Below are 27,522 nucleotides of genomic sequence, written 5' to 3'. Positions count from 1 at the left end.
CCTTGCTGGTGCTGGGGTCGAGGACGATGTTGCGTTGGTCCTCGGGCCAGGCTGTTGGTACACCGGTGGTCTGCTGCTTATTTCAATCGCCTCGGCTTGCTTAGCTACGTCGTCAAGCTCATACCGAGTCGAGGGAAGTCCTCGGGTCATGACTTGTCGCTTCAACTCCGGTCGTAAGCGGTTGAGTACGTTGACGACGCGTATCCGTTCCGGTAGTTGATCAGGGCACTCTGTCTCTATAGCATCGTATACGTCGATGAACTGCTGGTAGCTCTGGTTGGGGCGCTGGGTGATACTATCGAGTCTCTGCATCACGCTGATCACTCGCGTATCGTCGCTAGCCACACTCCTCTCCAGCCACTTCTCCATAGCGTCCCACCGGACGTTCCCCAAGTCGTTTTTGTAAGTAGTAGCAACGTGGCTGGTCCACCGTCGTTGCACCGCCCCATCAAGGCATCCGGTGGTGTGCAGTACACGCGCCGCATCAGTGTCGAAGTCCTCCGCGTACATCATGAATATCCCCTTTAGGTTTAACATGAACGAGGTAAGTTCCGACCAGTTGGTGCCCCGGTACTTGAGTGTCGGCAAGTGGCCTCTCCCTCCTAGATCAAGCCGAGGTCGCTTTAGGCCTGGTCCGATAGGTTCAACCTGGGTCCCACCGGCGGTACTATTATGCGGCTCTCCCCTTCTTAAAGCTTCCAATTGTCCAATCCTTTCTCGTTTCTTCTTCCTCACTACTTCTTCTTCCACTAGACGGTCAAGCTCTTCTAGCTCGAGCTCCTCTAGTTGGGACCGGCTCAGTTGCCTCATCGTCGCTGTTGTCGTCGTAGCGTCGACAGTGCCACTGCTCGTCTGCGTCGCTGTCGTCGTCGTTGCACTACTCGATGTAGCTCCTCCGGTGTCACCCAGCGTGCCTGCGGCTGTGGTCTGGCTTCGCATCAGGGCTCTTCGCATCGCCATTTTCTCCCCAACGGTCCGTACGCCCGGAGACGGGTGGAGAGATCAACGTGTCAGGGTACGGCTAGACCGAAGGCGATAGTACAGAGTGATGGGGAGTAACGGGCGTCCCTCCTACGTAATACCGGGTGGTCACTGGCGGTCTCAGGTAGGGGTGCCCACGGTGATGCATTGATCTCTACTCTCCCTCTATCTTCTTCCCGGGCCTCCGCCCCTTACATAGATAGCTAGAACCCGACGTCGGAGCCGCGGAGCACTAGTTTCCCCGATTGTTCCGCAAACCAAGACTTCCATATCGTGTCATGACTCGCACATTCCTACACCAGAGCCCCCACCGGTGTCCCACCGGTGCCTATGGCATTCTGTTCTCTGACAATACTAGATTCGCGGTTTACTTATCTACTATCGTCGTTAAGCGTCTCCTTTAAATACTATATACTGTAGTATTAAGCTTAACTACTCTTGATACAACAAATTATATCTTCTATAACTCTTATAATATGCAAGTATATCTGGTTATACTTGTAATTTAAGACGGTATTCATTCATTTCTTGATTTAACTGGATGCAGGTATCCTGAGGCTCGTATTAGCTTTAGTAAAGCCTAATAGCGGCATACTACCCCCCCTGAAAAGCCAGATTCAGCTGCCGAAGATCCAACCGGGTTGAAAACTGCTATTTCCGTTCTCGGATGTTGGTTCGCTCAGGCTAACACCGGCTAGCACAGCTTGCTTAGGTCTGAAGCCGGAAATAGCATTTGGCAAATCAAGTTTAACGTTATATTATTGTGTGTTACTCTCTAGTTCACCATATATCCACTGTCACACGTTGTCGCCCCACTCCACTCCATCCCGTACCTCCGCTTAGGCAGTGATACGTGACCCCATGGGGGGTTACCCTATAGCTATAGATAAGATAGATAAGAGCTATAAAAGAGCTCTGCCAGGCCAGAATAGCTGACCTGGGCATCATTTCCCAATACAACAATTCACACCCCATATGCACTCGCATCAGGCAGTGTCATCGGTCAATAGTGCCTCGTTCTGCTTGTCGAAGTGTGGATCGCACTTTTGCCGTCCCCACCGGAACCGCGAGTATCGTATTTAGCCAACACTATAGGGTCAAGGAGAACAAAGACATCACAATGATGTCAGCATGGACGTTAACCTAGTGTCTTTGGCATATAAAGCTTGTTTCATGTTGAACCATCTGTTCAAGCCCTGTCCCGATCCAAAGGGAGAATGGCCTCGGCGTGCCGAGACTAGACCAGCGGTTTGCGATCGACCCATGGCGTGCGACCCTGCAGTAGCTATAATTAAATCCCAGAGAGGCAGTCCCGGGCCGTTGAAAAGCTTGTCCACTCGACGTCCACCTACATGGTACCATCGTATCGGAAGCAAACATGGTGGGTCTCGATGGACAAACAGAGCAAAGTTCCAATTATGGATGTAAACAGCAATGGAGCACATTGCATGGGTCGTTCGATTTAACCAATCCGCCTTCAATTCCGACCGGAGGCTACGTTCCACATGCCGGGCTTTGGACTTTGGCCCGGACACCACCGTTGTCAGTTCCAGGTCGGAGAAAATACAAAGTGATCTATTGGTCTATAATTCTAACCACTGTACAGCATACTTACGAAATTGCAAACCTTCTAGTACTTGCACGCCGAGAGACATTAATTACCACATTCCCTTTGCAATATCAAACACAGTGGGCTTATTCCGCCACTTCGGTAACCTCAGCAGGGGTGCTCGTAGCACCAAGAGCCTACATCACGATTAGTTAGTTGCACACGCCATCAACTAGAGGAGGAAACCATACCCTCTGAATGTGACCGTAAATGCCAAACTGCACAGCAGTCATGCCCCCAACCATAACAAGACGCGGGCCAATGCCGGTGTAACTGCCGCGGACTCCAAGTGCGGTGACAATGTTGAAGATGCGGCGCGCGATGCCCTCGCCCGGTGCGCCCTTCTCCTTGTTGATCTTGCTCAAAACCGTGTCGGCGGGCTGGGAGACAATGGCAGCGGCCATGCCGGCCACGAGACCGCACCCAAGGTTTACCCCTGAGAGAGTCATATTCGAGGCAGTCGTCTTATCGATCAGCTTGTACGCAACGTCGATGGCCTTTTCGTACACGACGAATGTTGCCATCGTGTAGGGGACTCTGCCATTCAAGTCAGCTACTCGAGACATGGAGCTCAAGTTGACATGACGTCACGAGGGTACTTACTGCTTCAGGACAATCGGAGTAAAACCGGAGTAAAGACCAGCTAGTCCTTCACTGTTTGCCATCTTGGCCAAGCCACTTACCATGCCCGGGGCGTAAGTTGGCTGGGAGACCAAACGGATGCGAACGGCCTCGAATGGGCACAGGAAGACATCGCCAATCAGCTCGGCGGTGGCGGAGGAAGCTAGGTAGACGGCATTGTGATTCGCGGCAGCCCGTTCCGGACCCAGATAGTCGCCAGCTTGTCGCTTGAAGAACTCGTACCCTCCAAACTTGAAGGCGCCCTGCAGGAAGTATCCCATGACGGTGGGTCCAAAGCCCGTCAACAGCGCTCCAGCGCCATCGGCAGAGACGATCTGGCGCAGACCTCCGACCAAACCGCGGTTATACTTGGCCGGCTCCAGTTGAACCCTGGTCTTGACACTGAGGAATCCATAATGATTAGCTTTCCGTGGTGAGATTATTTTACGTGTTTCCTTCCAGAAATCAATCACAGCAGTCATGGCCAGTTGCGGCTAGTAAATGTGCATCAGTTGCTTTGGCATTTGCAAGTAGGGATATGGGCTTACACGTCAACGGGCGTCAGGATACCGTGGGTAAAAGAACAGCAGAACGCTCCCGCAAAGGCAAATCTAGCAAGTTCCGAGACGGACATGCCGGTCTTGCTACCGCCGGTGCTTGGTAGTGAGCTGGCCAAGGCCGCGGTAACAGAGTTTAAGTGGCTGCTGGCAGGGTCTATGTCGGCTAAGCTCGAGATTGCGGTGGATGGGGTGCTATCCCAGGGCGCCAAGAGTAGACTGTGGGAGGTATAAGCTTCATGTCTTTATTTCTAATAAGGATATCTTGCTGCGTGCGTTGCGCGCGCACCGCCTCTAAAAATCACCTTCCAGTTCCGAATCCCATGCCGAGGCGTCCTAATATCGAGTCTTTAGCGCCTTTGCGCGAGTTCGGGTCGACCTCGCTCGCGACCTCCTTCACCGCCGCTAGAACCCGCACATGCTCCTTTTTCAGGTCCTCGAACGAGTCGTCTAGCTGCTTGTGCCACGGGTATAATACGAACACCTGGAAACCAAGGGCTGACGAGGCAACCAAGAAGTTCGTTAACGAAATGGCGCGTGTGTAAATCATCGTGCCTGGCTTTTTTGCGTAAGGAAATATGCGAAGTGGTGGTTTGATTCTGCACGACCACACCGAACATTAGCATGACTTGCACCAGTGCAGTGAGGAAAAGCACGCAAAAAGAGGAGGGGGAAGAGGAAAAGGGCATACGCTGGTTCTACGGTTCTCCAGGCGGAGTAAGTCGCAACTGGCGTTTGTATGTGTGAAATGCGCCGATTGGCGCAGTTGTGTATTGACGGGGCTTCTATGCAGCGCGTTTGACGATTACAACAGCTAATACGATGAAGAATGCTCCGGAGATAGTAGAATATTATTGTATACAAAAAGGAATGACAGGAGCAAGGGAGAAAGAGTTGGGAGACAAAGTTCAAAACCACCGAATGACACAGCGGGACCCGGTGCAGTTATTTACCGGCCTTCTCTGCGGGTGTGGGTCTTGCAGGCAAGTGGATTCCTTGTCATGGGCGTCCTCTCAAGTTTCAACAAGGCCCGACTTCGGGACTCTCGACTCGGATCACCCCATTTGACATGTGCCTTGCCAGCAGCCTTCCTCATGAAGGCCGTTGCCTGAAAGAAACGATGCATCGTGACTGGCCTCGCCCATGGAGTTGGTTTCCCAGACGGGCAGACTTCGCTGCGTTGGGTTATCCAAGTGGCGTGACTGTCACGCCACAATCTGAGAAGTCCCGCTGAATAAGGCTCATCGCGATGTTATTAGCCGGGAATTTCGGGATGTGCGAAGGGACCTGGACCCTGGGCGCGAAAAAGAAAAGGAGCGATGACACACGTAAGGCGAGCTAATCACCGCCGATGTATTTAATACTCAGCTGACGGAGGGGTGTCATCCATTCACTGGCCAAATTTGCCGTGGAACAAGTTCATTGTGAAAATTTTAGGAGGGGTCCCAGGGATATTGTGGCGTGGTATTTCGTATGTGTAATTGGCCCAGCCAAGCCCATCGGCTTTCCTTCGTTGTGAGCCTTTGCTAATGCCCGAAAGTTACATTGGATGAACTCCCGAACAACTCCACTGTGACCGAAGGACCATCCCCGACAGCTCCCGATGCCGACCCCTTGAAACCAGTCCAAGCTGACGTGCCGCCGGACACTCACGAGGCACCTCTGCTCCGCCAGCCGGCGTGCATCTTCCAATCTGTCGGTAAATCAAATAATAGCTAACCGAGGCCTGAAGCCTTTGCAATCTTAGTACATGCCAATGGATTGTGTTGCCCCGATCGTCGTGTCGACTCCGAAGTCGAATGGACATCGTCGCGTCCATGTTATTGTTTGTTACATACAAGCTTGCGCTTATCAACTTATTGCTCGGACGGCCCCGTTCCATTAGATATTTGTCGCTCCATTTGTGGCTAGGTGTTGATCATTGCATCATTGCATCATTGTTAATACTGACTGCATGTTGGCTCAATTGGCGTGTTGTCAGGAACGGTTGGGCCGCAAGGCAATAGTACAGAATGCAGGGGAGAGACACGCGTTCCCGTTGTTGATTGTCGATAGTTTATTAAACTCTGCCCTTCCCTTCCTCCTCCTCCAAGACGCTCCCGTTATATAAATAGCTAACCCCTAGTCCATGTCCGATTCCTCGGGTTCCACGATATTCCATAATCCACAGGCCCCACGCCGGCTCCCCCCCCGGCTCCCCACCGGGGGCACCGTGGCGTCCATCTCGGGATGGGCTCTATCATGAGCGCTACGTTGGGAGTTGGCCCAATTACCGACGAAGTCACGGAATGGGATTTTTGACGTCTCGTCATCTGTTCGGTTCTTGGCAATGTGACGAATGTGATATAGCAACTCACAGTGCTTTGTTCTATACAGCTATTATGGCGCATCAGGTGGCTTCGGGCACATGCGAGTCAGTCCTTATTGAAGGTTCTGTTGGACACTTATGACTGCAGTTCGAGAGCACGTCGAATGCTAATGTTCAAGTGTAAAAATGGGAGTAGATGAGTCGAGACGGTCTGCTCATCACCCATGCTTATATGACTAGTCTCAACGCTGTTTCCTAGTCTTTCATGACGGCCAACTTGGGAGCCGGAGCCCGTCCGGTTTACATTTACGGAATAAACGAACACATCGGCGTGCCATTACTCAAATTCGTCGTATTGGACTGTGAGGCAACATTGCAGATCACGACGGAGACGCAATTATTGCTGCAGCTCAATTACCGGACGACGCTGCGCCGGTAGTAACACTGGAGGGACCATGCACAACCAACCCATGTCTTTATCCAGAACAAGCAGCCTGACATTGAGGATAAAGGCAATGACACAATGTCACCACCGAAACCGGCTCCCGCTTTATGTCCCAGCTGTAACGACGATGCAGCGCGAGGTGTTGGTGAACGTGGATGTAACCTCCAAGTTCGTACGTTTCAAATTCGAGGACCGTCAAATTCTGTTCCCAAACAAGCGCAATGCCAATGCAATAATCCACTCAGAAAGTCGGTTCGTAACGCTAAGGAGCTTTACGGCAATGCCAGTCGACTTTTGGCCCTAAAGGAGCTTTATGATAACGTTGGTCAGATTTGGGAGGTAAAACGTCTCAGGGCTTTGGTCGAGGAGAAAAAGACGAGATCAAGAAGAATATAGATGACCATGAGATCAACCGCGCAACCCTCAACGTACACGGGAAACTATTGAGGGTTAATACAAGAAACCCCCCGACACCGTGGTTTCCCCATTGATATAATCATTTAGGGAAAAAAAGAAGCCTATCGAGCTCAGGCCTAACATTGACGACGTCTTCTACCTCAAAGCCTTCTGCCACTACACTACCGTACGATGCCCAATCGAAAAAGGTCACTTGGTCGACACAAAAGTATCAAACCTGGAGGAAATGATAGAGTAGAAAATATCAGCACCTGCCTGCTCAACTTCGAAGAGTCCAGCGAAAATGTGACATATTCTATCCGGAGCGAGAGACTCTAGGCTAGCCATTATGGCGCTTTCTCAGAGCCGACACTGTATAAAAATAATTTAGCACAGCTCTATTCTCTCTTTAGCCTGCTATTGGCACGGTAGTCTAAAGTCGAGAAATGGAACATTCTTGTTCATGACTTCTATCCCGACCTACTTCCCTTCGATCTGGAATCTGCCGAGGTTTCAATTCGAATGAAACAAGCTACAGCACTACACCTGAAGAAATAAAGAAGGCAAAATGGGGAGTGAGGCACTTGCAAGTAACAAACGCGTCGGTCCGCTCTGAGCTGGGAAGAGAATGTTTCATGCATCCACAACTCCGGCTGATGATCCCAGAAGGCCAGCACTGGCTTAACACGCGCGGCTGCCCGCAGCACCCATACCCCTGCGGGTTGGGCATTCAGATGGACCGCGTTTCAGCCCCCGAAGACTTTTCACATACGCAGCCCTAAGAAAGGTACAGGTCATGAAGTTCAAAGAGGAAGCCCTGGCAAGGCTGGCAATGTGAAGCCAGATCCACTGGAGTTCAAGTCCAAATCCAAAGGGAAGGCAAAAGAGAAGGCGTTTTACGTTCAAATGTCTGAGTTTGTTTGAGAAAGGTGACAGAGATATTGGTTGAATTTCTTTTTCCTTCATCCCCTCTCTTTTTCCGTTCCCTGGCACGCTTTCCCCTCTTTTCCCCTTGACTAGTGTACTGCTTATGGTGTTCCATTATGTTCTAATAGTTAGTTTTTGGCTCTGGGGCATTGGGATTTGCATTTCGTTGGCGTTCGCTCTTCAGCTGGCCTAGTGGGCTTTTGTTCACGCAGTCTTCAAGAATCAATTAATCATGTCACTTCGTATGCGTTGAGAACCCAAACCCATATGTAGGATGAGTGTAATCCGAGTGTACTCCGAATTTTCGTTTGCTAAGTAGACACTTGCCGTGGAAAACTTTGACAGCGTAACCTCTACGGAGGATGTTCGACTATGGTTACAAGCGAGATACGAGATCCCACGAGATAAGAATATAGGTTTCCAACTGATTAGATTCGCCATCCGATACCAAAGTATTCAGTCAACATCTGCTCATTCTGCCGCCATTAAATCATTCCCCTCATGGTATGTGACCCAGTAAAAAAATGTCGATGCGACACCAATAAGCAGCGTTGCACACGATATTACTAGACACGTCAGCATGTGACTCTCGTTTTATGCTGAAAATACACTAACCCATAACCTTCTCCATGGACAGAACAAAAATCGGAATGACCTTGCTCTGTAAAGCTGGCGGAAGATCCCGGATAGTTGCAAGGCTCTCCATGGCCCCGGATATAATCTGACGATATTTAACTGTTGCTGTTCTTCGACCATAGAATCTGAATGACATTACCTTGTCACAGTCAGGTGTTCCGGCAAGCTGCTCGCGGAGACCATTTCTGATGAATTTGTCCGTTAATGACAGGGATACACCCACTCCAACATCGCCAGCCAGAGCTACGGCGACATTAAACAAGGCTAGGCATGACGGTTGATCTGTGTCAAGTCAATACAGAATGACTCTACTGTATTCGAAAACACCAAAAAGAGGCGCGTTCTATTTAGTACTTACCCCTTTTCTTCACCATGGAGAATAGTGACACAATAAGACAGCTTTCTGTTACCCCGATACTTAGGCCGATCAACAGAAAGTACGGTGCCAAGGCAGGGTTCTCAACAGCTACAGAGGTCAGCTGGTTCCAGGTAGACTCGAGGCGTGGCAAAGTTTTACGTATCCGACCCGTCGCTACGAGGAAATAGAGACAAAAGTAAACAATCATATTTGCTCTCAACATAGACCACGGTTCTCGGTACCGTCTGATAACCAGACCAGAGAGAAGAGTGCCCACTGGCCTTGCGAAAAAAATGCATGACAAGGCCCAGTCGCCAAAGTCAGATGGGTTGTCGAATGATCGAGTCTCGATGTATAAAGTCAGGTTGTAGCTGAGCTAAATGACGTCAATATGACTCTAGAAGCAGTGTAGATGAATGCGCATGTAATTTTACATACCGTGTTTAACGCAAATACGACGAAGAACGCACATGCCATGAGCGCTATAATCGCCGGCTCCTTCACGAGCTCTACGGGTACCAGGGGACTAGAAGCAGTCAAGGTCTCAACAAAATAGAATATCCCGAGTGACACTGGGGTGCAGGCGAATAGAGTTATGACAACAGGGTGGCTCCAGGGCAGAATCTCGCCACCAAGGTTCAATGCAAAAAGGGGCAATGATATCGTGACAAGAAGCAATAGGGGCTTCACAAAATCGAAACTGGAACCTCGAGGGTGATTAGTTTTGTTGGAAGGGAGGTGAAGTGTACAGAACGAAATAGCTAGGCCGCATAACATTGCGCCTGCTTCAGCGCCGAAGACACTGCACGCATGTCAGTGAAGAAGAACCACCCACTTTGGCTTTGGGTAGGGAATCTGGACTCACGTAGGCCAACCGAAGGATTCAGCAATGGCCGAGCCACCAGGGCCCCCAGTGATGTCACCGGCCATCTGGACGAAAATGAGCAGGCTTCGCCAAAGCGCAAAGTCGCGTAAAGGCACAGCATCTAAGTCAAAGATTCAGCGACCCAAGGCAGATCCAAAGAGAGACAGGCTACGTGTTGAGAAAGACCCACCATTGAGCATGATCATGACAAGAAGCGGCAGCCCCGCACAGCTGGAGCCCACGACGAAGCGGGATAGTGTCAAATGCCAGAGCTTAGTGCTTAAGGAGCTACAAGGTATTATTAGAACCTCACGAACTTGTACAGCGAGTTGACAAATACCAGAGAAGGAAGCCCGTGGCTGTGAGAGTAGCTGCAATCAAGAAGGCTGGTCTGCGGCCATAGCTGCTACCCATGTATGCATACTGTAAGATAGAAGTGTCAGCTTGCTTCATTTTAGACCAAGTAAAAAACCTACAATAGGTTGAGAAGCAGTCTCCGTGATGGATCCAACCAAGATGATCCACACCGCATTGCTAAGTTGATGGAGATCTGAGGCTGGAAATGGACACCATTCAGTTCTTTTAGATTCGAGTATTCCTATCGAACGTGAACACACTTACCAATCCGTTTACTATAGTTAGTGGACAAGAATACCAGGTCAAAGTCGATCGTGAAGACACTAACGTATTTCAGTTATTCGGCTCTAAAATATGAGATGAGACACACCAGAGTAGTATGCTGGGAGCAGCAACCATCAACCATCTTTTCCCGCTTGCTATCCGCTTCAATGAAGTATGGCCGTTTTCTGCGTCGAAGGTAGTTGTAAGATCGTGCTCTGTCAGAAGAGCATCAGTAGAGCGCCGAGGCTCTTGAGAATCAGTGTCGTGTGATTCACGCGGTTGGGGTGCTGTCGACGCCATCACTACATACAACTGGAGTCTGGGAAAACAACGACGAGTAGTACTGTAGCATTACAACTACAAGAAATTCATGTCATATATGGGTATACTGTCCGTAGTTACTCCTGCTTGTCTCCACTCCTATAAAGCTCAACCGGCTGTTCGGACTATTATGGGGTCGCCATCTGACCCCGCTTCGGGCCGGGCGGTCTCCACGTTTGGCCGATTCGCCCTTACATAGCTTGTCTCAAGCCTTGTCACACACACAGCACAACACAACTCTGATGATTAGGCGGATATAATGCCTTTTTCAGACACCATGGGCGCATATCACTCGACTCATATACCTCGGATAACCCGCCTTCGAAGACAAAGCTGGGATAGGGTCGCCATGCCTTGGCCAGGTCGTGATTTGACTTCTTGTAAGGCTATGATCCGTATTGATGAAGATACACGCGATAACGAGGCCTGCTTTTCAGAAAAGATTATGGCCCTCATCATTACGTTGTGTGTGCAGCCTGACGACGTGATATGGCCAATCCCAAACCTGCTTGCCCGAACCGCCTGCTGATATCCGACCGGTAAAGGCTGTGCAGGGTTTAGCTTGTTTCGAACTTCCACAAAGACCAGTCAGATTCAGTCACATCTGACTCATCCTATATACCCATGTATTCCTCCAACAACTATCCCAGAAAATATAGATAATGCCACCACCATCATCCCATTTTTGCGGAGCTCCCCACGTAAGTAGAGGAATCCTGTAAGTAGCCATCATATAAATCACGTAGAAGTTCGGTGTCGATCACCCGAATGGAACGGAACGCATACGTCAAACAGTGGGACGTTCCGATATGATGTTGTACCGCCTGATTCATATTGCTGATCATCATTGGTGCCCGCCTTGTTTTGCTGTTGACCGGTCGATGTTGTCTCTGAGCAGAGCCTCATCTTTCCCATTTCTAGCAGCCCCTACTTGGTGCCATTGGTGCCCGCTCTATGCTCGACAGCTTCCTGTGACCGATAATTGAGCCTCATAGTCCCTCTTGATGACAAAGACTACGATATCTCATTGGTGCAAGTGTCGTCTTGAAGTCAGGGTGAGCATGCTGTTCGCCTTTGAGGCAGACCGGAGCCTCATCAGCCCCATCATGATTTCCATGGCAAAATGGCAACTCAATGTGATTTCTGTGCGTCTATAAGTTCATCATGATTATCAAACCGGGCGACAGTAGTGCATTGCCAGGACCAACAACCGCACGGTACACCAGCCTGATCTTGTCTATCGATATGGATACCGCTTCATTCTCATATTATCCTTCTGAGGATAACCTTGCTTCCCGGCTTGATAAACCTGCTCTCGACCCGAGTATCAAGGCTGACAGCCCTATTCCAAGTGTTCCTATTGGGTTTCCCAATGTCTTGCAAACACCCTTGGCTTGGTCTCGTGATGAGATTGAAAAGAACATAAAAGAATGCATCTTAAAGTTGTCACCAGCCGACATCAAGGCTCTGGAGAAAGCTGCTCTTGGTTTTGAAGGTCGGTCAATGATACTCTCGTGTTCCACTTCAGACTTCAAAACCATACGTTTAGGCAAGTCACTTATACTCAATCAGACCAGGGCGCACACTTCTCGGACATCTCCACCAAGAACTTCGCCCTGCCTGATGAACTTGGCAATCGTCTACGAAAGGTCTCCAACCAGTGCTATCACGATCGAGGCTTCACCGTTGTCAAAGGCCTTGACCCGACCAAATACACCCCTGAGCGCAATGTTGTCCTTTACGCCGGCATTGCCGCCTACGTGGCTCCACAGCATGGGTTTCTTGACAAGGATTTTAAGAGAGTACTATGTGAGTACTGCAACGATACCCGACGACGAAAAGAATTATTGCTGAATTATGCTTTACTGTAGGCCATGTTGTCAATGCAGCAAGCACAGCTCCACCTGCCGAAGCCGCTATCAAATCCCCTGGTTTCACAGACGGACCTCTGGTAAGTCACATAAAACTATAATTCTCTGAATGATGAATGCTTGGCTGACACCATTCAGGCCTTCCACACAGATAATTGTGAGATCCTAGCCCTGTACGCCGTGGACGTCGCCACAACAGGGGGCCAGACCTACGTCTCGAGCGCTTACCAGCTGTTCAATGAGCTGTCCGAGAAGAGACCAGACGTGCTCCAAACCTTGTCTGATCATTGGGTTCTCGATACGTGAGCTTCCATCACTGGTCTCACTTCAACACTAGAAAGCCTAATATCATTACAGTTTTAAAGACTACACCTATTTCCCGCCCATCACCCGCCCCCTCCTGCATGTATCCGACGGTGACAACGTAGTCTTCACCTACTCGCGCTTCCCGATGGTGGGCTTCAAAGGTCGGCAGCGCAACCCGGCCCTGCCGCCCATCAGCGAGGCCCAGATGGAAGCTATGGACACGGTCAAGTACATGATGACAAAGAACGCGGTTGCCCTGCCATGGGGTAGAGGTGATATTGCGTTCATCAATGATATGGCCATAATGCATGCGCGGTCCTCTTTTACGGAGAGTGGAGAGGAGCTGCAGAGACATCTGCTCAAATTCTATCTCAGGGACCCGGCGCAGAATTGGCAGGTCCCTGAAACTGCTAAGAAGCACTGGGAGAGGATATATGGTGGCGGTGAGGGTGGGGGCAAGAGGGAAGAAGAATGGTCCGTCAAGTATGAGGCTGGACAGGAAGATAGTTGGCTGTCAAACGGTTAATGGAATAAGAACAAACCGCCACGGGTTGACTGACTAGGTGTTGGGAACATAACGTTGTATCATGGGTTTTTTTTGATTCAACGGGTTTCTATTTCGTGTAGCTGCTGAAATTATAATGAAAAAAACCCCTCATCTTCACCATACTGGAAAAAAACCGTTGGAACACAGCGGAGACAGTTGCAGACCACATCTATGATTCCAAGGACTTGTTCCTACGACGTGAGGAAATCCTGCTCGGTGAAGTTGTCAATAGGTTCGGAGTGGGGCAAGTCCGGACTCCAGTCGTTGGAAACGACCTTGTAACACAAGTACATTTGTGTTCGATACACAGAACCAGATTTGGAATCTTCCAGATTGGGTTTCTGTCGGTCTATCTCGTGCTTGATATCTTGAAGGTACTCGTGCTGATCGAAGGACAGGCCCTGAACTGGCGTGTTTTCCTTCTTCCTTGTGAGTGAAAGCGGCGCTTGTCCATTACAGGCAAAGCGGAAGTAGATGAGCATCGTCTGGCATGCGTGATAGTAACTTTGACTTAGCGAGTCACCTCCATTTTTTGAGGACTGGATCCCATCAGCATCTCGGCTCCTGTAGATATGACGTGAAGACATACATACCTTTAATCCATGCCGTGTTGTGTAATCTATCACATCAGCAAATACAAATTCGAAGTTATTCATCATGATGAAAATGGTCAGATAGATCTCGAACCAATTCCCTCTCTTGAGATTGCGGATTTTCTCATCCAATTCCTGCAGAATTCTCTGCCCCAGAGGTATGAGAAGGTAGCTTATAGCGATGTGGTCAATTTGCGTGTCCATGACTGGGGTCACAGGAACAATGCCACTCCAAGGACATCCAATTTCATTTGGGGGATCGAAACCTGGTAGGTTGCCTTCGCAGATACGCCACGGACGCTCTATGAATCGCGTTGCAACCCAGAACTCTAAAGCATTTGACACAAGGGCGCTCTTTCATATGTTAATTTACATAGACCAATGGATCTGGAATGCAGAATACCTACTTTTGAAGTTTCAAGATATCTGAAGGCCGCCTCAAATGTCTTTTTGGAAATAGGATTCGCGGCAGCAAGTAGGCCATTGATGTATTCCTCTTTTCCTTTCCGCACAGCTTGTTGCATATTTTGGGAGGCTTCGGTCATATTGCTGATGTAGTACGGTGGCATGTCCATCAAACGAGGGATGGAGTCGGCCTTCCACTTCCATGCTGTCACGTCTTGGGGATCTGCATCAAACCTCAAGACAGTGACGGCAAACGTGACACCCAGGTCCTGGGTGACGCGAACAACCCGCGAATCTGGCTCATTCTGAAAGTTTGGGGGAAGATTGTGTTGGCGAAGACGTTTAGTCTCGGTCCACTCTTGAAGGTGGTTGTTCAGAGTCGAACCTACAAAGCGTTAGCCGCCTTAGTGCCAGCACCAAACTTTACTGTGTACTCACCTCTGCGATGGAGATTCAGGGTCATAAGTTGCACACGTACGCAGGGCTCCTTGAGACGGGAGGGAGATATCTTGAGACATGCTGGGCAGGGCATGAGTGGATCCTCGGGAATGTCGCACTGCATTGAAGATCAGCATGGTCCACTCCCGTCCATGTGAACAACGTGGAAACTATACTCTGGTCTTGTGAAGCCGACAACGAGAACAAGCTCCGGTCGTTCTCGTAACCGCTGTGGCCGAGCGGGAATTTTCATCGAAGCCCGAGCGTATTCTCTCATTCGCTCCAAAGACTTGAGAGACACCTTGTAAATTGCCATTCTCGTCGCGATGCAGCCATAGTTTCGGGTTCTGCAAGCATGGGAGTCAGAATCAACGCTGGTAGGTACAACTTCCCACATGATAGAAAACGGCAAACCTGCCTTGTCCTTTATGAGTGCATTTGAGTGGCTGGCTTTGTGGAAGCCGTGGTTTCGTGCCCATTTTGGGGGCCGCTTAAATTGCACGATTGGGAGCTCTTGGTGGCGTTTTTGGGCTGGTGAGTTGAGTACCTGTTTTTGGGACTTTTTCGCGGGGGAGGAATGGAAACAAGTTACGGCTACCTCGGAGTTATCAAACAGGCTGTCTGGCGCAGGTTGCGCAGGCCCACTGGATGCTACCGAGTATTGAGGCAAGAATCCGGTACCGATAGTTGGGTGCATGTTGCCCGCAATCTCGCTGTAATCGCCCCTTACCGCGCCAAAACACGGTGGGAGCGCAGATTGACCTGGGAATCCAAACGCAGGAGGAGATACATTTGGTAACTGGAACGAAAAATCACTGTTTGTTGCGAGTCTCAAACTCAATTCCTCCTCATCGTTGTTTGTTTGCTGAGAGTTGAAGTTGTTTGAAGTTCCAAACATGTTCGTTTTGCAAGACCTCGGGAAACTGGTAGCATCCATAGCAGTCGGTCTGACGAATACCGGGATGATGTGTTCAGTTAGGGGCTGAAGCAGGAAGACCGAAGCGCGGGACGTATGTCTTAAGGTATCTGTACGTCGCCCGGCTACTTAGAGCTGCTGAAATCGACCGAGTTCGAAATATGAGCCCGAGGTGCTTTTGACCTCATTGGTCGCCCTTTTTATGCGTTGGGCACCGCTGCTCCTCGATGTCAGCTCTGATCAGTTGCCTGCCTCAAATGGTTTTGTTGGTTAGCTAGAGCAGTTACAGCCCGAGAGCAGCCAGACAATATTACACTCTATAGGGCCTTGTAACACTAGTACCCCGCTTTCCGCCAGGGCGCTTCCCGACTGCTTAAAAGAGCAATCGGAACTCGATCTCATTATTCAAGGTAAATGAGACCCCCATGGTTTAAACTTGGCCTACCAGGCTATCTCGGCAATGTTTTGATACAAGAGAGTTGGAAGTCGCCACTCCTTGAGCCTCCAACTCGATCCCCGTTTTTTTCTTCTACGTTAACAATGCCCAACCACTCACTCAATCAGCCCTGACTTAGTCTCACCGGTTATCAAAAATGAACATGGCAGACTTTCCGCCCGACGATAGACTGTCGCTACGTCCGGCAACAATGGACGACCTCGACGACATTACAAGTGTCGCTCAACAAGGATTCCCTGACGATCCCGAGTTTGATTATCGATTCCCATACCGACACGAATACCCAGAGGACCATCGGGAATGGGTTCGACAGGAGTACTTGGAATACCTCAAACAACCCGAGAAGTACGCCGTGACCATCATCACTTCTGCTGATAACCAACACAAGACTGTGTCTCTATCTGTGTGGGACATAGCTGTGACCACAATTCATCAAGGAGGCGGTAAGAAAATCATTGGGTAGCAAGTTCGGGCTGTACACTAATTGATTTGTTGGTAGATCTAGGAATCCCTGATGATCCCCAGGCTAAGCCCCGTCGGAAAGATGCAAACCCGGCACATTTCCGACAGTTCAAGAAAACCATGGACGAGGGCTTTCAACAATACTTACGCAGGTATGGCGATAATCAGATCCACTTGTGGTTGTTATGCACACATCCGTCTTTCCGACGCCGAGGAGCAGCAACGAGGCTATGTCGGTGGGGTGTAGAACGAGCGTCGCTGCAGTCATTGTACACCACCGTCTTGGCGAGTCCAATGGGGAAGAAACTGTACGAAGAGCTGGGCTTTTTTCTTGACGGTTCGTTCAAGATTAAGGTTGATAGCGAGCCGGAATCCCTGGAAATCTGGGCCTTGAGACGTCCACACGTTGAATCGCAAGTGCGGTTCTTTTCGTGGGTTCTTCGCAAGCTGGGACTTTCATAAGTCGAGAATCCCAGTAGAGCAGTTCTTAGGAATATTTGACCGCTGTACAGCACATATCTGGTGACCTTAGCTGTCGATACAAAATAATTCAAATCTCAAGCTAATGATTGATTAGAGCTTAATACAATGCCTAGGCAAACTGGTAGGCTGATCAATCGTGGTGGTCTCAAGCTTTGGTGCAAGGCTCACACCCCGCCGACAATTGCCCACTGACTAGCTCTATTTGATGGCGGTGGATCGCAGCTCCCCTTGCTGCCCCCCTTGGCAATATAGATTCTACCGTTGTTGCTATACACGGCTTGACTGTGCGTACATGGTTAGCAAAGAGTCATGATGGCGCTCTGATTGCTTTTACTGGAAGTCATCAAAGTCAGAGTCAAAAAAACAGTTTCATGAACAGCTCAGGGTTCTTCGTCTCGTGCCAGGGTGGAACGCCGGCGGTAGTGCCACTTACAAAGTGCCAGTCAAGCTCGCAGACAATGCATCGGCCACGCCTCTCAGTAATTACGCCACGACTACGAATAATACCCGTAATATAGATCTGATGATTAACCACTGGTGAGTAACTGGTACCTAGAATGATTAGAGTGGACTTTGAACAATGCTTGGTTTGTTGGAAACCCCTACAAGACCCAAGGCGGTTGAAGGTGGCTGAGGGCCCACGACACTCTTGGCCGGTTGCCAGAAAGGGCAGTCGGTTACCATCTAGGATATCCGAAGAAAATATTTCATGTCAAGGAATCAGCACGCTTCTAGACAGACAGGAAGATGGAGAAGATGGCAGCTGTTATATCTAGAGTGCTGTCAAGAGTTTGCTCTTCTCGCGGTTTTTACACTGTCCATGTTCTGAGACATTTCGAGAGTCAAGAACACAGTCCCAAGACCGCAACACCTGATTCAACTTAACAACGCCAATAGAAACGAAAGACCCAAACTCGGATTCATCAAACCAGCAAGCCGCAATTTACAGGTGTTGGAGTCGTTATGATGCCTTTGTAAGTCCCACATGTGGCGTTTGCGAGCTAATGATGAGAACTGTCTAATCCATGCGACAGGATCACGGTATCACCCTTAACAACATCATTTATACCCGAACCGCTCCGATGGGACACTGCTTCGGCCCTTGCAGGCATTGGTTCCTGGGCGAATGAGTCCCCCCCACGCTGTCGACAAGCATGGTTAAGAGCAACAGCAACCACTCCCATCAGCTCGGACTTTATGGCTGCGAACTCCGATTTTGAATTCTACAATGGCGAGATAATGACTGGGAATGATGCGACGCCGCTTCTGAGATATGTAATGGAGCACGACGAAGTACCAGTTCAGGAGAGGTTGATTAGGAGGATGGTAGCCGACGAATTCGATGAATTATGTTTGTAATCCAGGATATTCATCACATTGCCATCTCCTATTCAAAGCCATCTTGTTGCATTGGACTGGAACTTGTCTGCGACATCGTCTTCTACAGCCAACTTATGGAGAGTTACTGAAGATCGTCACCCGAATTGAAGTGAAATAAATGTCCGCTGACACACTGAACCCAGATTCGGTGAAGTAGACGATGTAGGACTGACAATACCTGAAAAATGTAGTTAAGCATCCACGCAGTTGGTAGATCCCCGCTTCTAGTACAGTCCCGGGAGTCTGGCCCGTCAAACTGCCAGGGTCCCTGCCAAGGTCCCTGCTCCAAGCATCATTTTGCAGCCTTCTAAACCTATCGTAACTAGATTGGATGGACGGATGCCCAGATGCCACTAGCTTCGCGGTATGGTGACCTCGCGATTTCCTGTGCTGCTCAATCCGCTTCCCTACGTGAACGCACAAAGCAAGAGGCAAACAAACCCAGCTGGAACATTACTTGAACGTATGCTGAGTGGATATTAACTGTGTTTATGAGAGGAAACCAGATTAGTGTAAACTAGCGCCTTCAAATTCGGAATTTCAAAGTACGTCGCTTGACAGAATGGAGGCAAGCTAGAGAAATTCTGGGATTTGAAAATAACCATGAACCAAGAACTAGGTGCTACCAGATTCATTTGATGAGGTGCGAAACCACTTGATGTGCATTTAATTCAGCGAAAACAGCTAATACAGCGACCTTCAGCCTAAGCCCATTTAATGCTTCATGGCACTGCAGGAGCGTAAAGGTACCACCAGAGCACTGGCTAGTGCTAATAAGGGGTTAATCATGGCCTCTGCCCTTCATGTCAATCCCTTTCTTATGGTGGGACAAATATGCTACTTCTTGCGACACTCGCAGTAGCAGTAGAAACACAAGTGAGCCCAAGGTTAACTTAGGTGGAAGCAACCACTAAAATAGCGTGAATGCAGGTATGTGGAAATAACACGGATGATGTATGTGCATGTTATCATTGATACTCTCTCACTGAGAAGTGTTCTTAGTGTCGTGAAAAGCAAGTTAATCCGACCTCAACAGCCTTAATATCTTCAACGATCCCCAATATGATCATCATGATACCCTCTTCTTCATGTCAACTTGTTGACCCAGCTGTGCTTCAGAAAGATGGACACAGCTGACCACGCATGCCATTTAAACATCCATCTCAGCATCATCATTAATGGCCACCTCATCCTTAACCTGCTCCTCGGACTTGACCTCCTTCTTGGCCTTGGTAGCGCGGGGTTTGCGAGCAGCCACCTTCTTCTTGGGCTTCTCTTCCTCAACCTCGACGTCCTCGTCTTTGGCATCATCTTTGGAATCATCTCCGTCACCGTCCTCCTTGCCCGTGGCCTTAGTAAGAAGAACCTTTCTCTTCTTCTTAGGCTGAAATCCCTCGCCATCTTCATTTTTGGCCTCGTCGCCATCATCATCGCCGTTGTCAACGGTCTTGCGGGCGCGCTTCTCGGGGCCGAGGGTGGCGGTGGTCTTCGAATCCTCACCAGTAGCAGGCATGCCGGGGTTGGCGTCAAGAAACTGCTTTCTGAGCTTGCCGTACTGCTGCCTGTAGATAGTTAGCAAAGGTTCCAATGTGAATTTATTGATTGAAATTCGAAACGCGATGTGCAAGGGACGCGCAAGGGCGATTGTTATATTTGTGGACATGATGTGGAAGTGACGTTAAAACGACACGCTGAAACAACACGCGAACATGTCCCGTAATGTTACAGGAAAGAACGAAGAACGCGTCGAGGAAGAATGCTGTAACAAACAATGGCAAAATGAGACTTACTTGAGAGCAGGCCCGGTGTAGGTACCAGATGGGACTCCCATGTTCATCTTGTCGATGATGTCCTTCCAACCGGAGACGGAGAGATCCGGGTTGTTCTGTGACAGGATCGTGAAGAGCATCTTGTTAGTGACGTCTGTGGTCCACTTATCCTTCGTGCTGTCCTTCGTGCCGTCGGCCATGGTTTGCGATGTGGAGTCTTTATCGGGAACGTTGGTGTTCGTGTCTGCCAAATTAATGTCACCTTGAATTCATCTGTTATTAATTTTATAGAGGAATTAGCATGTGTCAATATCGTAGTACCTTGATGCAGAAACTGTGGTTTGTGCGACCAGAACGCTTTCCGACGTTGACATTGAGGTAATGGGGAAGTTTGGATGATTGTAGGATGAGATTTGGTAAGTCGGGTTTGGGAAGCAATGGATCGGGTTATGGGCAAGCACCAGACGGAAAAACCACGGAGTTGTGTGAGGTTATTCCGGTTGATAAAGCTGCCAGAGTCTACAGTCTCCTTGGTGTTTTGCCCGGTATAGGGGTAAAACTTCGGAAAAGGGTGTACCTATTTCAACTTCAGATAGCCCCAACTAAAGATAAGTATAGAAAAGGACTTCAAAACATGCCAAACCCTGGCCAATTTTCTGTTTTACCGGGTGTTGGGTTGACAGGGGGAGGCTTCTGGTCCAGCAGACAGGTCGGCATCCAACCAGTCACCCAGTCAGCGCTGCTACCAAAGCCAGTGTCCCGCTATCTATTATCCATGATGTACTAAGGTAGTGAGATTATATTATTAATATTATGAAGAATCATATTTGGAGTTCAGCTTAGAGATTAGCAATAGTACTTCTCTGGATGATGTGTCAACCTCTGGCATAATAGGGGAACGATGTGGGAGGTTAGTGCAGTCTGAAGAATACGTCTGAAGGAAGTCGCAAAACTAAGTACTGTGTTTACATGCACATGAAAGGGACGCAAGCATGATTTAGAAGGCTTACTTGAGATGAGCAAACGTAGATGCAGTCTAGAATAGCCGACATAGTCAGATTAATTCATCCATAAGGCAATAGCAGAGGGTGACATTGATTTCTCTCTTTAAATACTGGAAAGACATGGAGGCATTCAATCCTAAAGTGTAATGTATTCTGTACAAATTGCATTGATCTATTAAAGATGTGTCACAAGTAGATACAGCCTCTTCAAGACGTTCACAGAAACGCCCCGACAGGTTGTAAGGTTTATACATATCAAGTCAGCTTTTCATGATATAAGCATTAGTATCAGTTGCTATACCAGGTCAAATTTCAACCGTCACCAGGTGATCAATATAGAAAGCCTAACCTAGCAAACTATCGGAATGTTAGGACCAGCTTGTGGTGAAATGAAAAATGGGAAGCAATAACCCTTGCCTACGCACAATACTACAGAAGATCATCAAATCTACTGGACGTAACAGTTTGTCGAGGAGATTCAAATTTCGGGGGCTTAGATGGAATCATTCAGCAGCTTGTATTTAAGCTCGGGCTGGCTCCCTCAGTGTCCAAAGACTTAAACCATGTCGATATTTGTCCTCGAGCTCGATCTAATGAATATAAAATACGAAATAGTGCATTAGACTTCAATAGACATGGCCGTGTTATCCGGGAAGGATCCGAGACATGAAATCTTTTGGAGTCATGGAAAGGCATGGATCACTCAGATAGGTATCCTGCATATCTATGCTCCAGCATCCCCCTCAAAAGCTCGGCTAAAGGCTTCATCTTACTCGGCTATTGGAGAGGCGAACGCAAATATGAAATGCGGCTAAGCACATGTTTCATGGCTCGAGCCTCTCGAGGCAGATCTGAGATCGAAGCTTACTTTCCCATAGCCCGTACGTTATGACGCAGGGCGATCCACCAGATCAGACGAAGCAAGTCAATGATATAATCATTAAAAGTTACCTCCATAAATATCTCGGTAATTTATATTTTCATCAATATGCAGTTAATCTAAATATTATCCCCATTATCTTGTTTCGTGATTGACAGTTACGCCGAAATCGTAAACATGTCAGACAGCGAACTTCAATATACAGTCACCAGGCTCGAGATCATCAACAGCACTGTTGCACGAAAACGGCTGGGACCGGAAGGATCGACCAAGGGATCTAAAGATTCTGAAAGTCTGTCACCATCTGTGACTTCGGACTCGGAGTTCATTCCGGTACGAAAGCCACATACTCTGAAAATAAGACATCGACCCGCTGATACGATGACAGCACGAGAGTGGCCATAGTTTTCAAGTATGTACGCCTTCGCTTATATTAATTCTGCATGACCAATATGCTCTCTAGCTCTTTTACGACCTCTGGTTCGTAGCCAACCTAACCGTCTTCACCGAATACCACGAAATCATCGACGTGAAAGCCCTCTCCCTCTTCATTGGTTTCGTCCTTCTCCTCTGGACAACATGGATCCAAAGCACCTTCTTCGATGCTCGCTTCTCGGGCGACAGTATCTTTGAGCGCATCACCTGCGCCTTCGATCTTGGCGTCATGGTCGGTTTTGCAGAGCTAGGCACGGTGTTCACCCCTAGTCCTAATTATCAGGCCATCTTCCGCATGGCATCTCTGTTTCTGATGGCTTCGAGACTCGTGCTCGCGGTGAAATATGCGACTATGCTGTTTCAGGCGCGGAAGTACGCACGCCGCAGGGCGAAGATGGTCTTGCTGCTCATTATCGGGACGCTTGTGGCAGCTGCCACCATATACTTCGGGATTTCCTTCATGCTTGGAGTGGATAATATTCCCGGCGATGCTTTAATTGCATGGAATGTTGTCGGAGTTGTGGAAGTGATCCTTCAGTTGGAATATTCCCGTCTATCGGACCCTCTCAGCTTCAAAGGGACAAACTTGGAGGCGCGCATGAACCAGTTGACGCTTATAATATTGGGTGAAGGGATTATTATCATGATCAGAGGCATTAATCTCTTGGTCCAGGAGAAATCCCCTCTAGCAGATTCATTGGCTATCGGGTGGTGTGAGATACCCTTTCTTCTTCACCATTGTACCAAGTCCATCATGGAGATTCTAACGTGTAACACCAGCTCCGGCACTGATCGCGATCATCGGTTGCGCCATCGGATTGATCTACATCATCTTCAAGATATATTTCGACTTGGACCACCACTCGGAGACAACCAGCCGACGTCGCACGGCTTGGGTCTTCTTCCATTTGCCGTTTCACATGGCTCTCGTCGTCCTGTTGGAAGGCACAAACAAATTTGTTGTTATTTGGAAAATCCTCGAATCATCAGCTTCCGCCAACAGCGCCCTCAACGGTGTTTTTGAAGATGTTCGCGCCCCGAGTACTTTGACTACTCAAGAGGTCATCGGCAAGATTAGGTCCATTGTGGTAGATCAGCTGGTGTTATATAAGCCGAATGATACCCTCAAAACGTGGACACACTTGAACACGACCTTTGCAAACATTAGCACGATACCAGACATGTTCTGGTCTATTGGCGTTCCTGTGGACGATCCGACTGTCGACCGTTTCACGGATAGCTTCAAAGACATTGTACTCACTGTGCTTGAGAATATCCAAGCATTCTTTGGCATCCATGGGCCAGTTGAGAGTGCGACCTTCAACCTTTCTTCATTGGAGAATGTAGCAATTTACTCCAGGAAGACAGAGTTCAAACTCATTGTAAGTCAACCGATCACCTTTTCTCTCACCTGTCAACGGACTGCTTTTTGACTTTGATGCCAGTTCATCTACACATATATATCTGCCGGTATGGTCATTAGCCTCATTACCCTCTTGCACGCCATTTCAAAACGCGAAGGCTGGGTATCCTTCAACATCTATCGCACGGCGTTCTTCATTTCCACCGGTGTTGGCCTTACATTGACGAATCTCTTGGCCACAAGTGAGATTCTGCTTGTCAATTTCCTCTCTAGCCCGTGGCCAGTCCCAGTGATCCTCATATGCTACTCAGTAGTATTGATCGTAGCCCATTTGCCGTTCCCAAAGTCGTTTAATGGTAAGCGAAAGGGTGACTCAGTCCCGTTCACCAACAAGATCCCACAGATTCGACAGAGTGGACCGAGTCCTCAAAGAAGGCCAAAATCCCGACGATACATGTCGTTGCATGATAGCAGACCGGATGTCGGATTTGAGATGGACGAGCAGAAGGAGCATACGAGGCATACGGGAAACTTCGTTTAGAGACTTCGATTTTGTTTGAAGCTTACACATGTAAATTGGTGCCAGGCGAATTTACTAACCGCATTGACCACCTTTTTACATGCACCCCCATTTTGTAGGGTCCAACTAGATTAACCTCAATACTTCGTCCGTATTTATTATAACGTGGTTTAACACCGAGTCGCGCATATCACCGAGTCGCGCACTTTTTACCACACTATAATTTCAAGTTCAATTAAAAAGCCACAACAGACTAAAGTTTATTGAAATTTATTCAGAGCTATATACATCTGACAATTATAGTTCGACCTGACAAGTCTTTACATTATGTCCGGTCTTCTTACACTTACTACATCGTCGTACAGTCGACGGACCAGCCTTTTCTTTACCCCCCCTAGAGCGCTTGTCCTCCTTTACCTGGGCCTCCGCGTCCTTCCGGGCCAAAATGTCCAGGGCATCCTCGCCAGTAAGTGCACCTCCTTGCCGGACACGCGATTTTTTTGCCCTCCGACGCTTGCTTAGTGCCTCATTTGCCTTGCGAAGGGTGGAGCACTCAGCCTTCAAGAGGGTATTCTCATGGGCTAATCGAGTTATACCCTTCGCAAGGTGGCCAACAGCATCAAAAATCGGGGTCGGAGAGCTTCCCTGATGTCTGGCGATTCGGCGTTTGACAAAATCGGACTGCGAGAGAGCCTCTGTCGGGTTATTTGGCGTTTGCGAAACCCAAGGGTCAGTATCTAGAAGAGAGGGGCTAACTGGTGTAGGCGACCGAATCCTAACATCCAGCTTCGAGATAACGGCTTCAGGGTCATGGGGGACTAGGCCGGCCCCTCGAAACCCTGCCTTGATGTTTTTGTCGGTTATTGTCTTTAAATAAGCCTCCTTAAAGGCGATAAAGAACTCGACCTTAGTAATGTGGTTAATATGGGATTTGATAAATATATCAATCTCTCGACCGTATATACGTTTCAAGACCCCAAAGCACCCGACATCAAGTGGCTGGGTCAGATGAGACGAGTGCGGGGGCAGACTGATAGTAACAATGCCGTTAGACTTGCAATAAGACTCGAAATCGGCCGATGTATGACTCTCATGCCCGTCCAATACTAACAGCCGATACACGCCTTTTTTGGTCGAGATAGTGTGCTTGTTGAAATGTTTGATCCAGTCTAGACCAGTCTCGTTGTTCGTTCACCCGTTTTCGGTCGGTTTGACTACCCAATCGGCTGGTAGGTCCCCCTCAGTATACCAATTAGCAAGGTGATAGTTCCCTTGAATTACCAGAAATGGCGGGATGTCGCGACCCTCCGAATTGACACAGGTAATCGCCGTGGCCCATTCCGTTCAGACGAGGTAACGACCATCGAGCGTTGAATAACGCCCATCATAAAGCCCGTCTCGTCGAAGTTCCACATATCGCAGTCCTGGATCCCGTATTTGGCCCTCATATTCGATACAAGCCGGAACCAGTCCTCAATAATCTTTGGATCCTCGCAGAGGGCCCTCTGGAAGTCATACGAGCGAGAAAAACGCGTCTGTAACTCTGGGGTTCGCTTTACAAAGCGATGCGCCCAGAGCTTGCCGACGCGTCGGGTACCCCGCGTCGCAAGAATGGAATTGGCCATATCTTCCACACCCTCTAGCCGGGGAGGAAACCCTCTCAAATCTAGGTCAAGTACATGCTGAACAATAGCTCTTTCCTCTATCTTGGCGAGTAGTGCGCTATTCGGCCAGATTTCGGTACGTGGGGTGCGACCGTGGATTCTGTCACGGAGTGAGGACTCGGGTACACCGTATAGCTTTGCTGCTCGACGTTGGCTCATATTTTTGGTCAATCGGATAGCTTCGATGGCAAGGTTGATTTTGGCTTCTTGGGTTTGAACTGACATGGTGTTGTTGTTGAGGAAATAAGTGTTGAAGTCAAAAGGTTGGAAAAGTTGAAAAAGTGCGCGACTCGGTGACATGCGCGACTCGGTGTTAAACCACGTTATACAAAATATACTTAATTTAAGCGCCTGAAGATTTAGATATGTTCTTTCGAGCCCTCTTTTGAGGAGGAACCCTTCCTTCGAGAAAAGTATTAGTTTCTAACTACTCATCTAGTAAAATAAGCCGTATTCGCTTGTTTCGCTTATCCTAGGCTATTCGGATCGCTAATAAGTTAACGAACACTTTATTCGGGTTAGGCTAGACGGGCTAGCGTACATCTAGAGCGTATTTATCGAGTTCTTTATATAGTTGCTCGTTTTCGATACGTAATTTAGCTATCTCGGCGGCCTAGAGTAGAGTATAAGGGCCTTGCCTGTCACGACCTGGGTTGCATCGCATTGGTAGAGACCTCGATTAGGTGCTATCGACGAAGATTCTACTCTAAGGAGCGAAGGAAAGAAGATGACAACTTAGGTTTGAGGGAGCGCGACTAAGTCGTCCACGCTTGGCGGGGCTCCTACAAGGGTTATGATTGGCTTCCCATCTGACACTGCCATGGCAGGTGTTCCAGCTGTAAGTCACCTGGTTGTAGTGAGTCTGCGAGGGTTGACCTTCACATTGCCCGCCTTTCCTACTAGGGTACGAATCTTACGAGAACCCCGCCCTCGGCTTTCTCTATTAACTATAGTTAGCTAGATAATTACTGTTAGGCAACCTTGGTGGGCTTTGCCAAGACCACCAAGGTTACCACGTGACTTAGCCCTTCGGGACTAAGTCCAACCTTCGTGCTCCATAGGACTAGAGAGAATGTCATGCTTTTACAACCTCACAAATCTTTGACCACCTTTGCGTGTAACAATTACTAGGTATTCTAAGGAGTAAAATTAACTGCAGGTTATAATATATAAGGCGGAGTACCTAGTATATAAGGCTCCGTAGGATTATAAGATACGTCGACTAGTCCTTCGGAGCTTACGGGCTATATACTGACGTGGGGTTAGGGTTTTTGGGTGCTCGTTTTCGTTTTTTTCGATATTCAAACGAATTATGTAAGCGCGTTCTTGAAGGGTATTTAAGACCTTATGTACGTAGTCACTCTCTTGAGAAAAAGATAGAAAA

At 48.7% G+C, this 27,522-nt stretch overlaps 8 protein-coding genes across 8 annotated transcripts; 4 read left to right on the top strand and 4 right to left on the bottom strand.

Moving 5' to 3' along the window:
* Positions 1 to 2,742: 2,742 nt before the first annotated feature.
* Positions 2,743 to 4,318, bottom strand: BCR38DRAFT_455910 (mitochondrial phosphate carrier protein; the record flags this gene model as incomplete). The annotated part of the gene is made up of 4 exons (XM_040861850.1): positions 2,743 to 3,127; positions 3,194 to 3,613; positions 3,760 to 3,912; positions 4,074 to 4,318. The coding sequence occupies 4 exons, from the start codon at positions 4,316 to 4,318 to the stop codon at positions 2,743 to 2,745; spliced, it is 1,203 nt and encodes a 400-aa protein (XP_040717654.1).
* A 3,997-nt stretch (positions 4,319 to 8,315) lies between these two features.
* On the bottom strand, positions 8,316 to 10,733 carry BCR38DRAFT_522051 (major facilitator superfamily domain-containing protein; the record flags this gene model as incomplete). Its single annotated transcript, XM_040865217.1, has 12 exons — positions 10,431 to 10,733; positions 10,325 to 10,383; positions 10,180 to 10,259; positions 10,044 to 10,126; positions 9,894 to 9,991; positions 9,704 to 9,824; positions 9,277 to 9,640; positions 8,998 to 9,214; positions 8,839 to 8,946; positions 8,620 to 8,762; positions 8,460 to 8,565; positions 8,316 to 8,410 (listed from the first exon to the last, which is right to left on the bottom strand). Exons 1-12 carry the CDS (start codon positions 10,622 to 10,624, stop codon positions 8,316 to 8,318), a joined length of 1,668 nt encoding a protein of 555 aa, XP_040717653.1. The 5' UTR covers positions 10,625 to 10,733.
* Positions 10,734 to 11,998: 1,265 nt separating this feature from the next.
* BCR38DRAFT_300793 (uncharacterized protein) lies at positions 11,999 to 13,264 on the top strand (the record flags this gene model as incomplete). The annotated part of the gene is made up of 5 exons (XM_040854553.1): positions 11,999 to 12,140; positions 12,218 to 12,454; positions 12,517 to 12,596; positions 12,655 to 12,818; positions 12,874 to 13,264. Coding segments are annotated over 5 exons (1,014 nt in total), but the record flags the coding sequence as incomplete, so codon positions are not given.
* A 296-nt stretch (positions 13,265 to 13,560) lies between these two features.
* BCR38DRAFT_336593 (uncharacterized protein) lies at positions 13,561 to 14,899 on the bottom strand (the record flags this gene model as incomplete). The annotated part of the gene is made up of 4 exons (XM_040855470.1): positions 13,561 to 13,908; positions 13,963 to 14,316; positions 14,370 to 14,752; positions 14,806 to 14,899. The coding sequence occupies 4 exons, from the start codon at positions 14,897 to 14,899 to the stop codon at positions 13,561 to 13,563; spliced, it is 1,179 nt and encodes a 392-aa protein (XP_040717651.1).
* Positions 14,900 to 16,143: 1,244 nt separating this feature from the next.
* BCR38DRAFT_364158 (uncharacterized protein) lies at positions 16,144 to 17,351 on the top strand. Its single transcript, XM_040857214.1, has 2 exons — positions 16,144 to 16,621; positions 16,678 to 17,351. Exons 1-2 carry the CDS (start codon positions 16,315 to 16,317, stop codon positions 17,100 to 17,102), a joined length of 732 nt encoding a protein of 243 aa, XP_040717650.1. The 5' UTR covers positions 16,144 to 16,314; the 3' UTR covers positions 17,103 to 17,351.
* A 738-nt stretch (positions 17,352 to 18,089) lies between these two features.
* On the top strand, positions 18,090 to 18,507 carry BCR38DRAFT_509396 (uncharacterized protein; the record flags this gene model as incomplete). Its single annotated transcript, XM_040864994.1, has 2 exons — positions 18,090 to 18,097; positions 18,158 to 18,507. The coding sequence occupies 2 exons, from the start codon at positions 18,090 to 18,092 to the stop codon at positions 18,480 to 18,482; spliced, it is 333 nt and encodes a 110-aa protein (XP_040717649.1). The 3' UTR covers positions 18,483 to 18,507.
* A 930-nt stretch (positions 18,508 to 19,437) lies between these two features.
* Positions 19,438 to 20,668, bottom strand: BCR38DRAFT_522048 (uncharacterized protein). The gene is made up of 3 exons (XM_040865216.1): positions 20,594 to 20,668; positions 20,294 to 20,534; positions 19,438 to 20,065 (listed from the first exon to the last, which is right to left on the bottom strand). The coding sequence occupies exons 2-3, from the start codon at positions 20,470 to 20,472 to the stop codon at positions 19,654 to 19,656; spliced, it is 591 nt and encodes a 196-aa protein (XP_040717648.1). The 5' UTR covers positions 20,473 to 20,534; positions 20,594 to 20,668; the 3' UTR covers positions 19,438 to 19,653.
* Positions 20,669 to 22,333: 1,665 nt separating this feature from the next.
* Positions 22,334 to 24,495, top strand: BCR38DRAFT_509389 (uncharacterized protein; the record flags this gene model as incomplete). Its single annotated transcript, XM_040864993.1, has 5 exons — positions 22,334 to 22,489; positions 22,545 to 22,568; positions 22,620 to 23,304; positions 23,372 to 23,973; positions 24,037 to 24,495. The coding sequence occupies 5 exons, from the start codon at positions 22,334 to 22,336 to the stop codon at positions 24,493 to 24,495; spliced, it is 1,926 nt and encodes a 641-aa protein (XP_040717647.1).
* Positions 24,496 to 27,522: the final 3,027 nt, after the last annotated feature.

Source organism: Pseudomassariella vexata (genome assembly GCF_002105095.1).
Source record: "Pseudomassariella vexata strain CBS 129021 chromosome Unknown BCR38scaffold_4, whole genome shotgun sequence".
In the NCBI taxonomy this organism is placed as follows: Eukaryota; Fungi; Ascomycota; class Sordariomycetes; order Amphisphaeriales; family Pseudomassariaceae; genus Pseudomassariella; species Pseudomassariella vexata.
The sequence above is the reverse complement of the archived record's forward strand: the minus strand, read 5'-3'. Positions and strand labels throughout refer to the sequence as shown.

Coding starts and splice junctions, on each gene's coding strand:
- BCR38DRAFT_364158 (XM_040857214.1), top strand. CDS start 16,315: ATGAACATGGCAGACTTTCCGCCCGACGATAGACTGTCGCTACGTCCG. Junction 16,622..16,677: donor CACAATTCATCAAGGAGGCG/GTAAGAAAATCA, acceptor ATTTGTTGGTAG/ATCTAGGAATCCCTGATGAT.
- BCR38DRAFT_522048 (XM_040865216.1), bottom strand. CDS start 20,472: ATGGCCGACGGCACGAAGGACAGCACGAAGGATAAGTGGACCACAGAC. Junction 20,066..20,293: donor TACACCGGGCCTGCTCTCAA/GTAAGTCTCATT, acceptor AACTATCTACAG/GCAGCAGTACGGCAAGCTCA.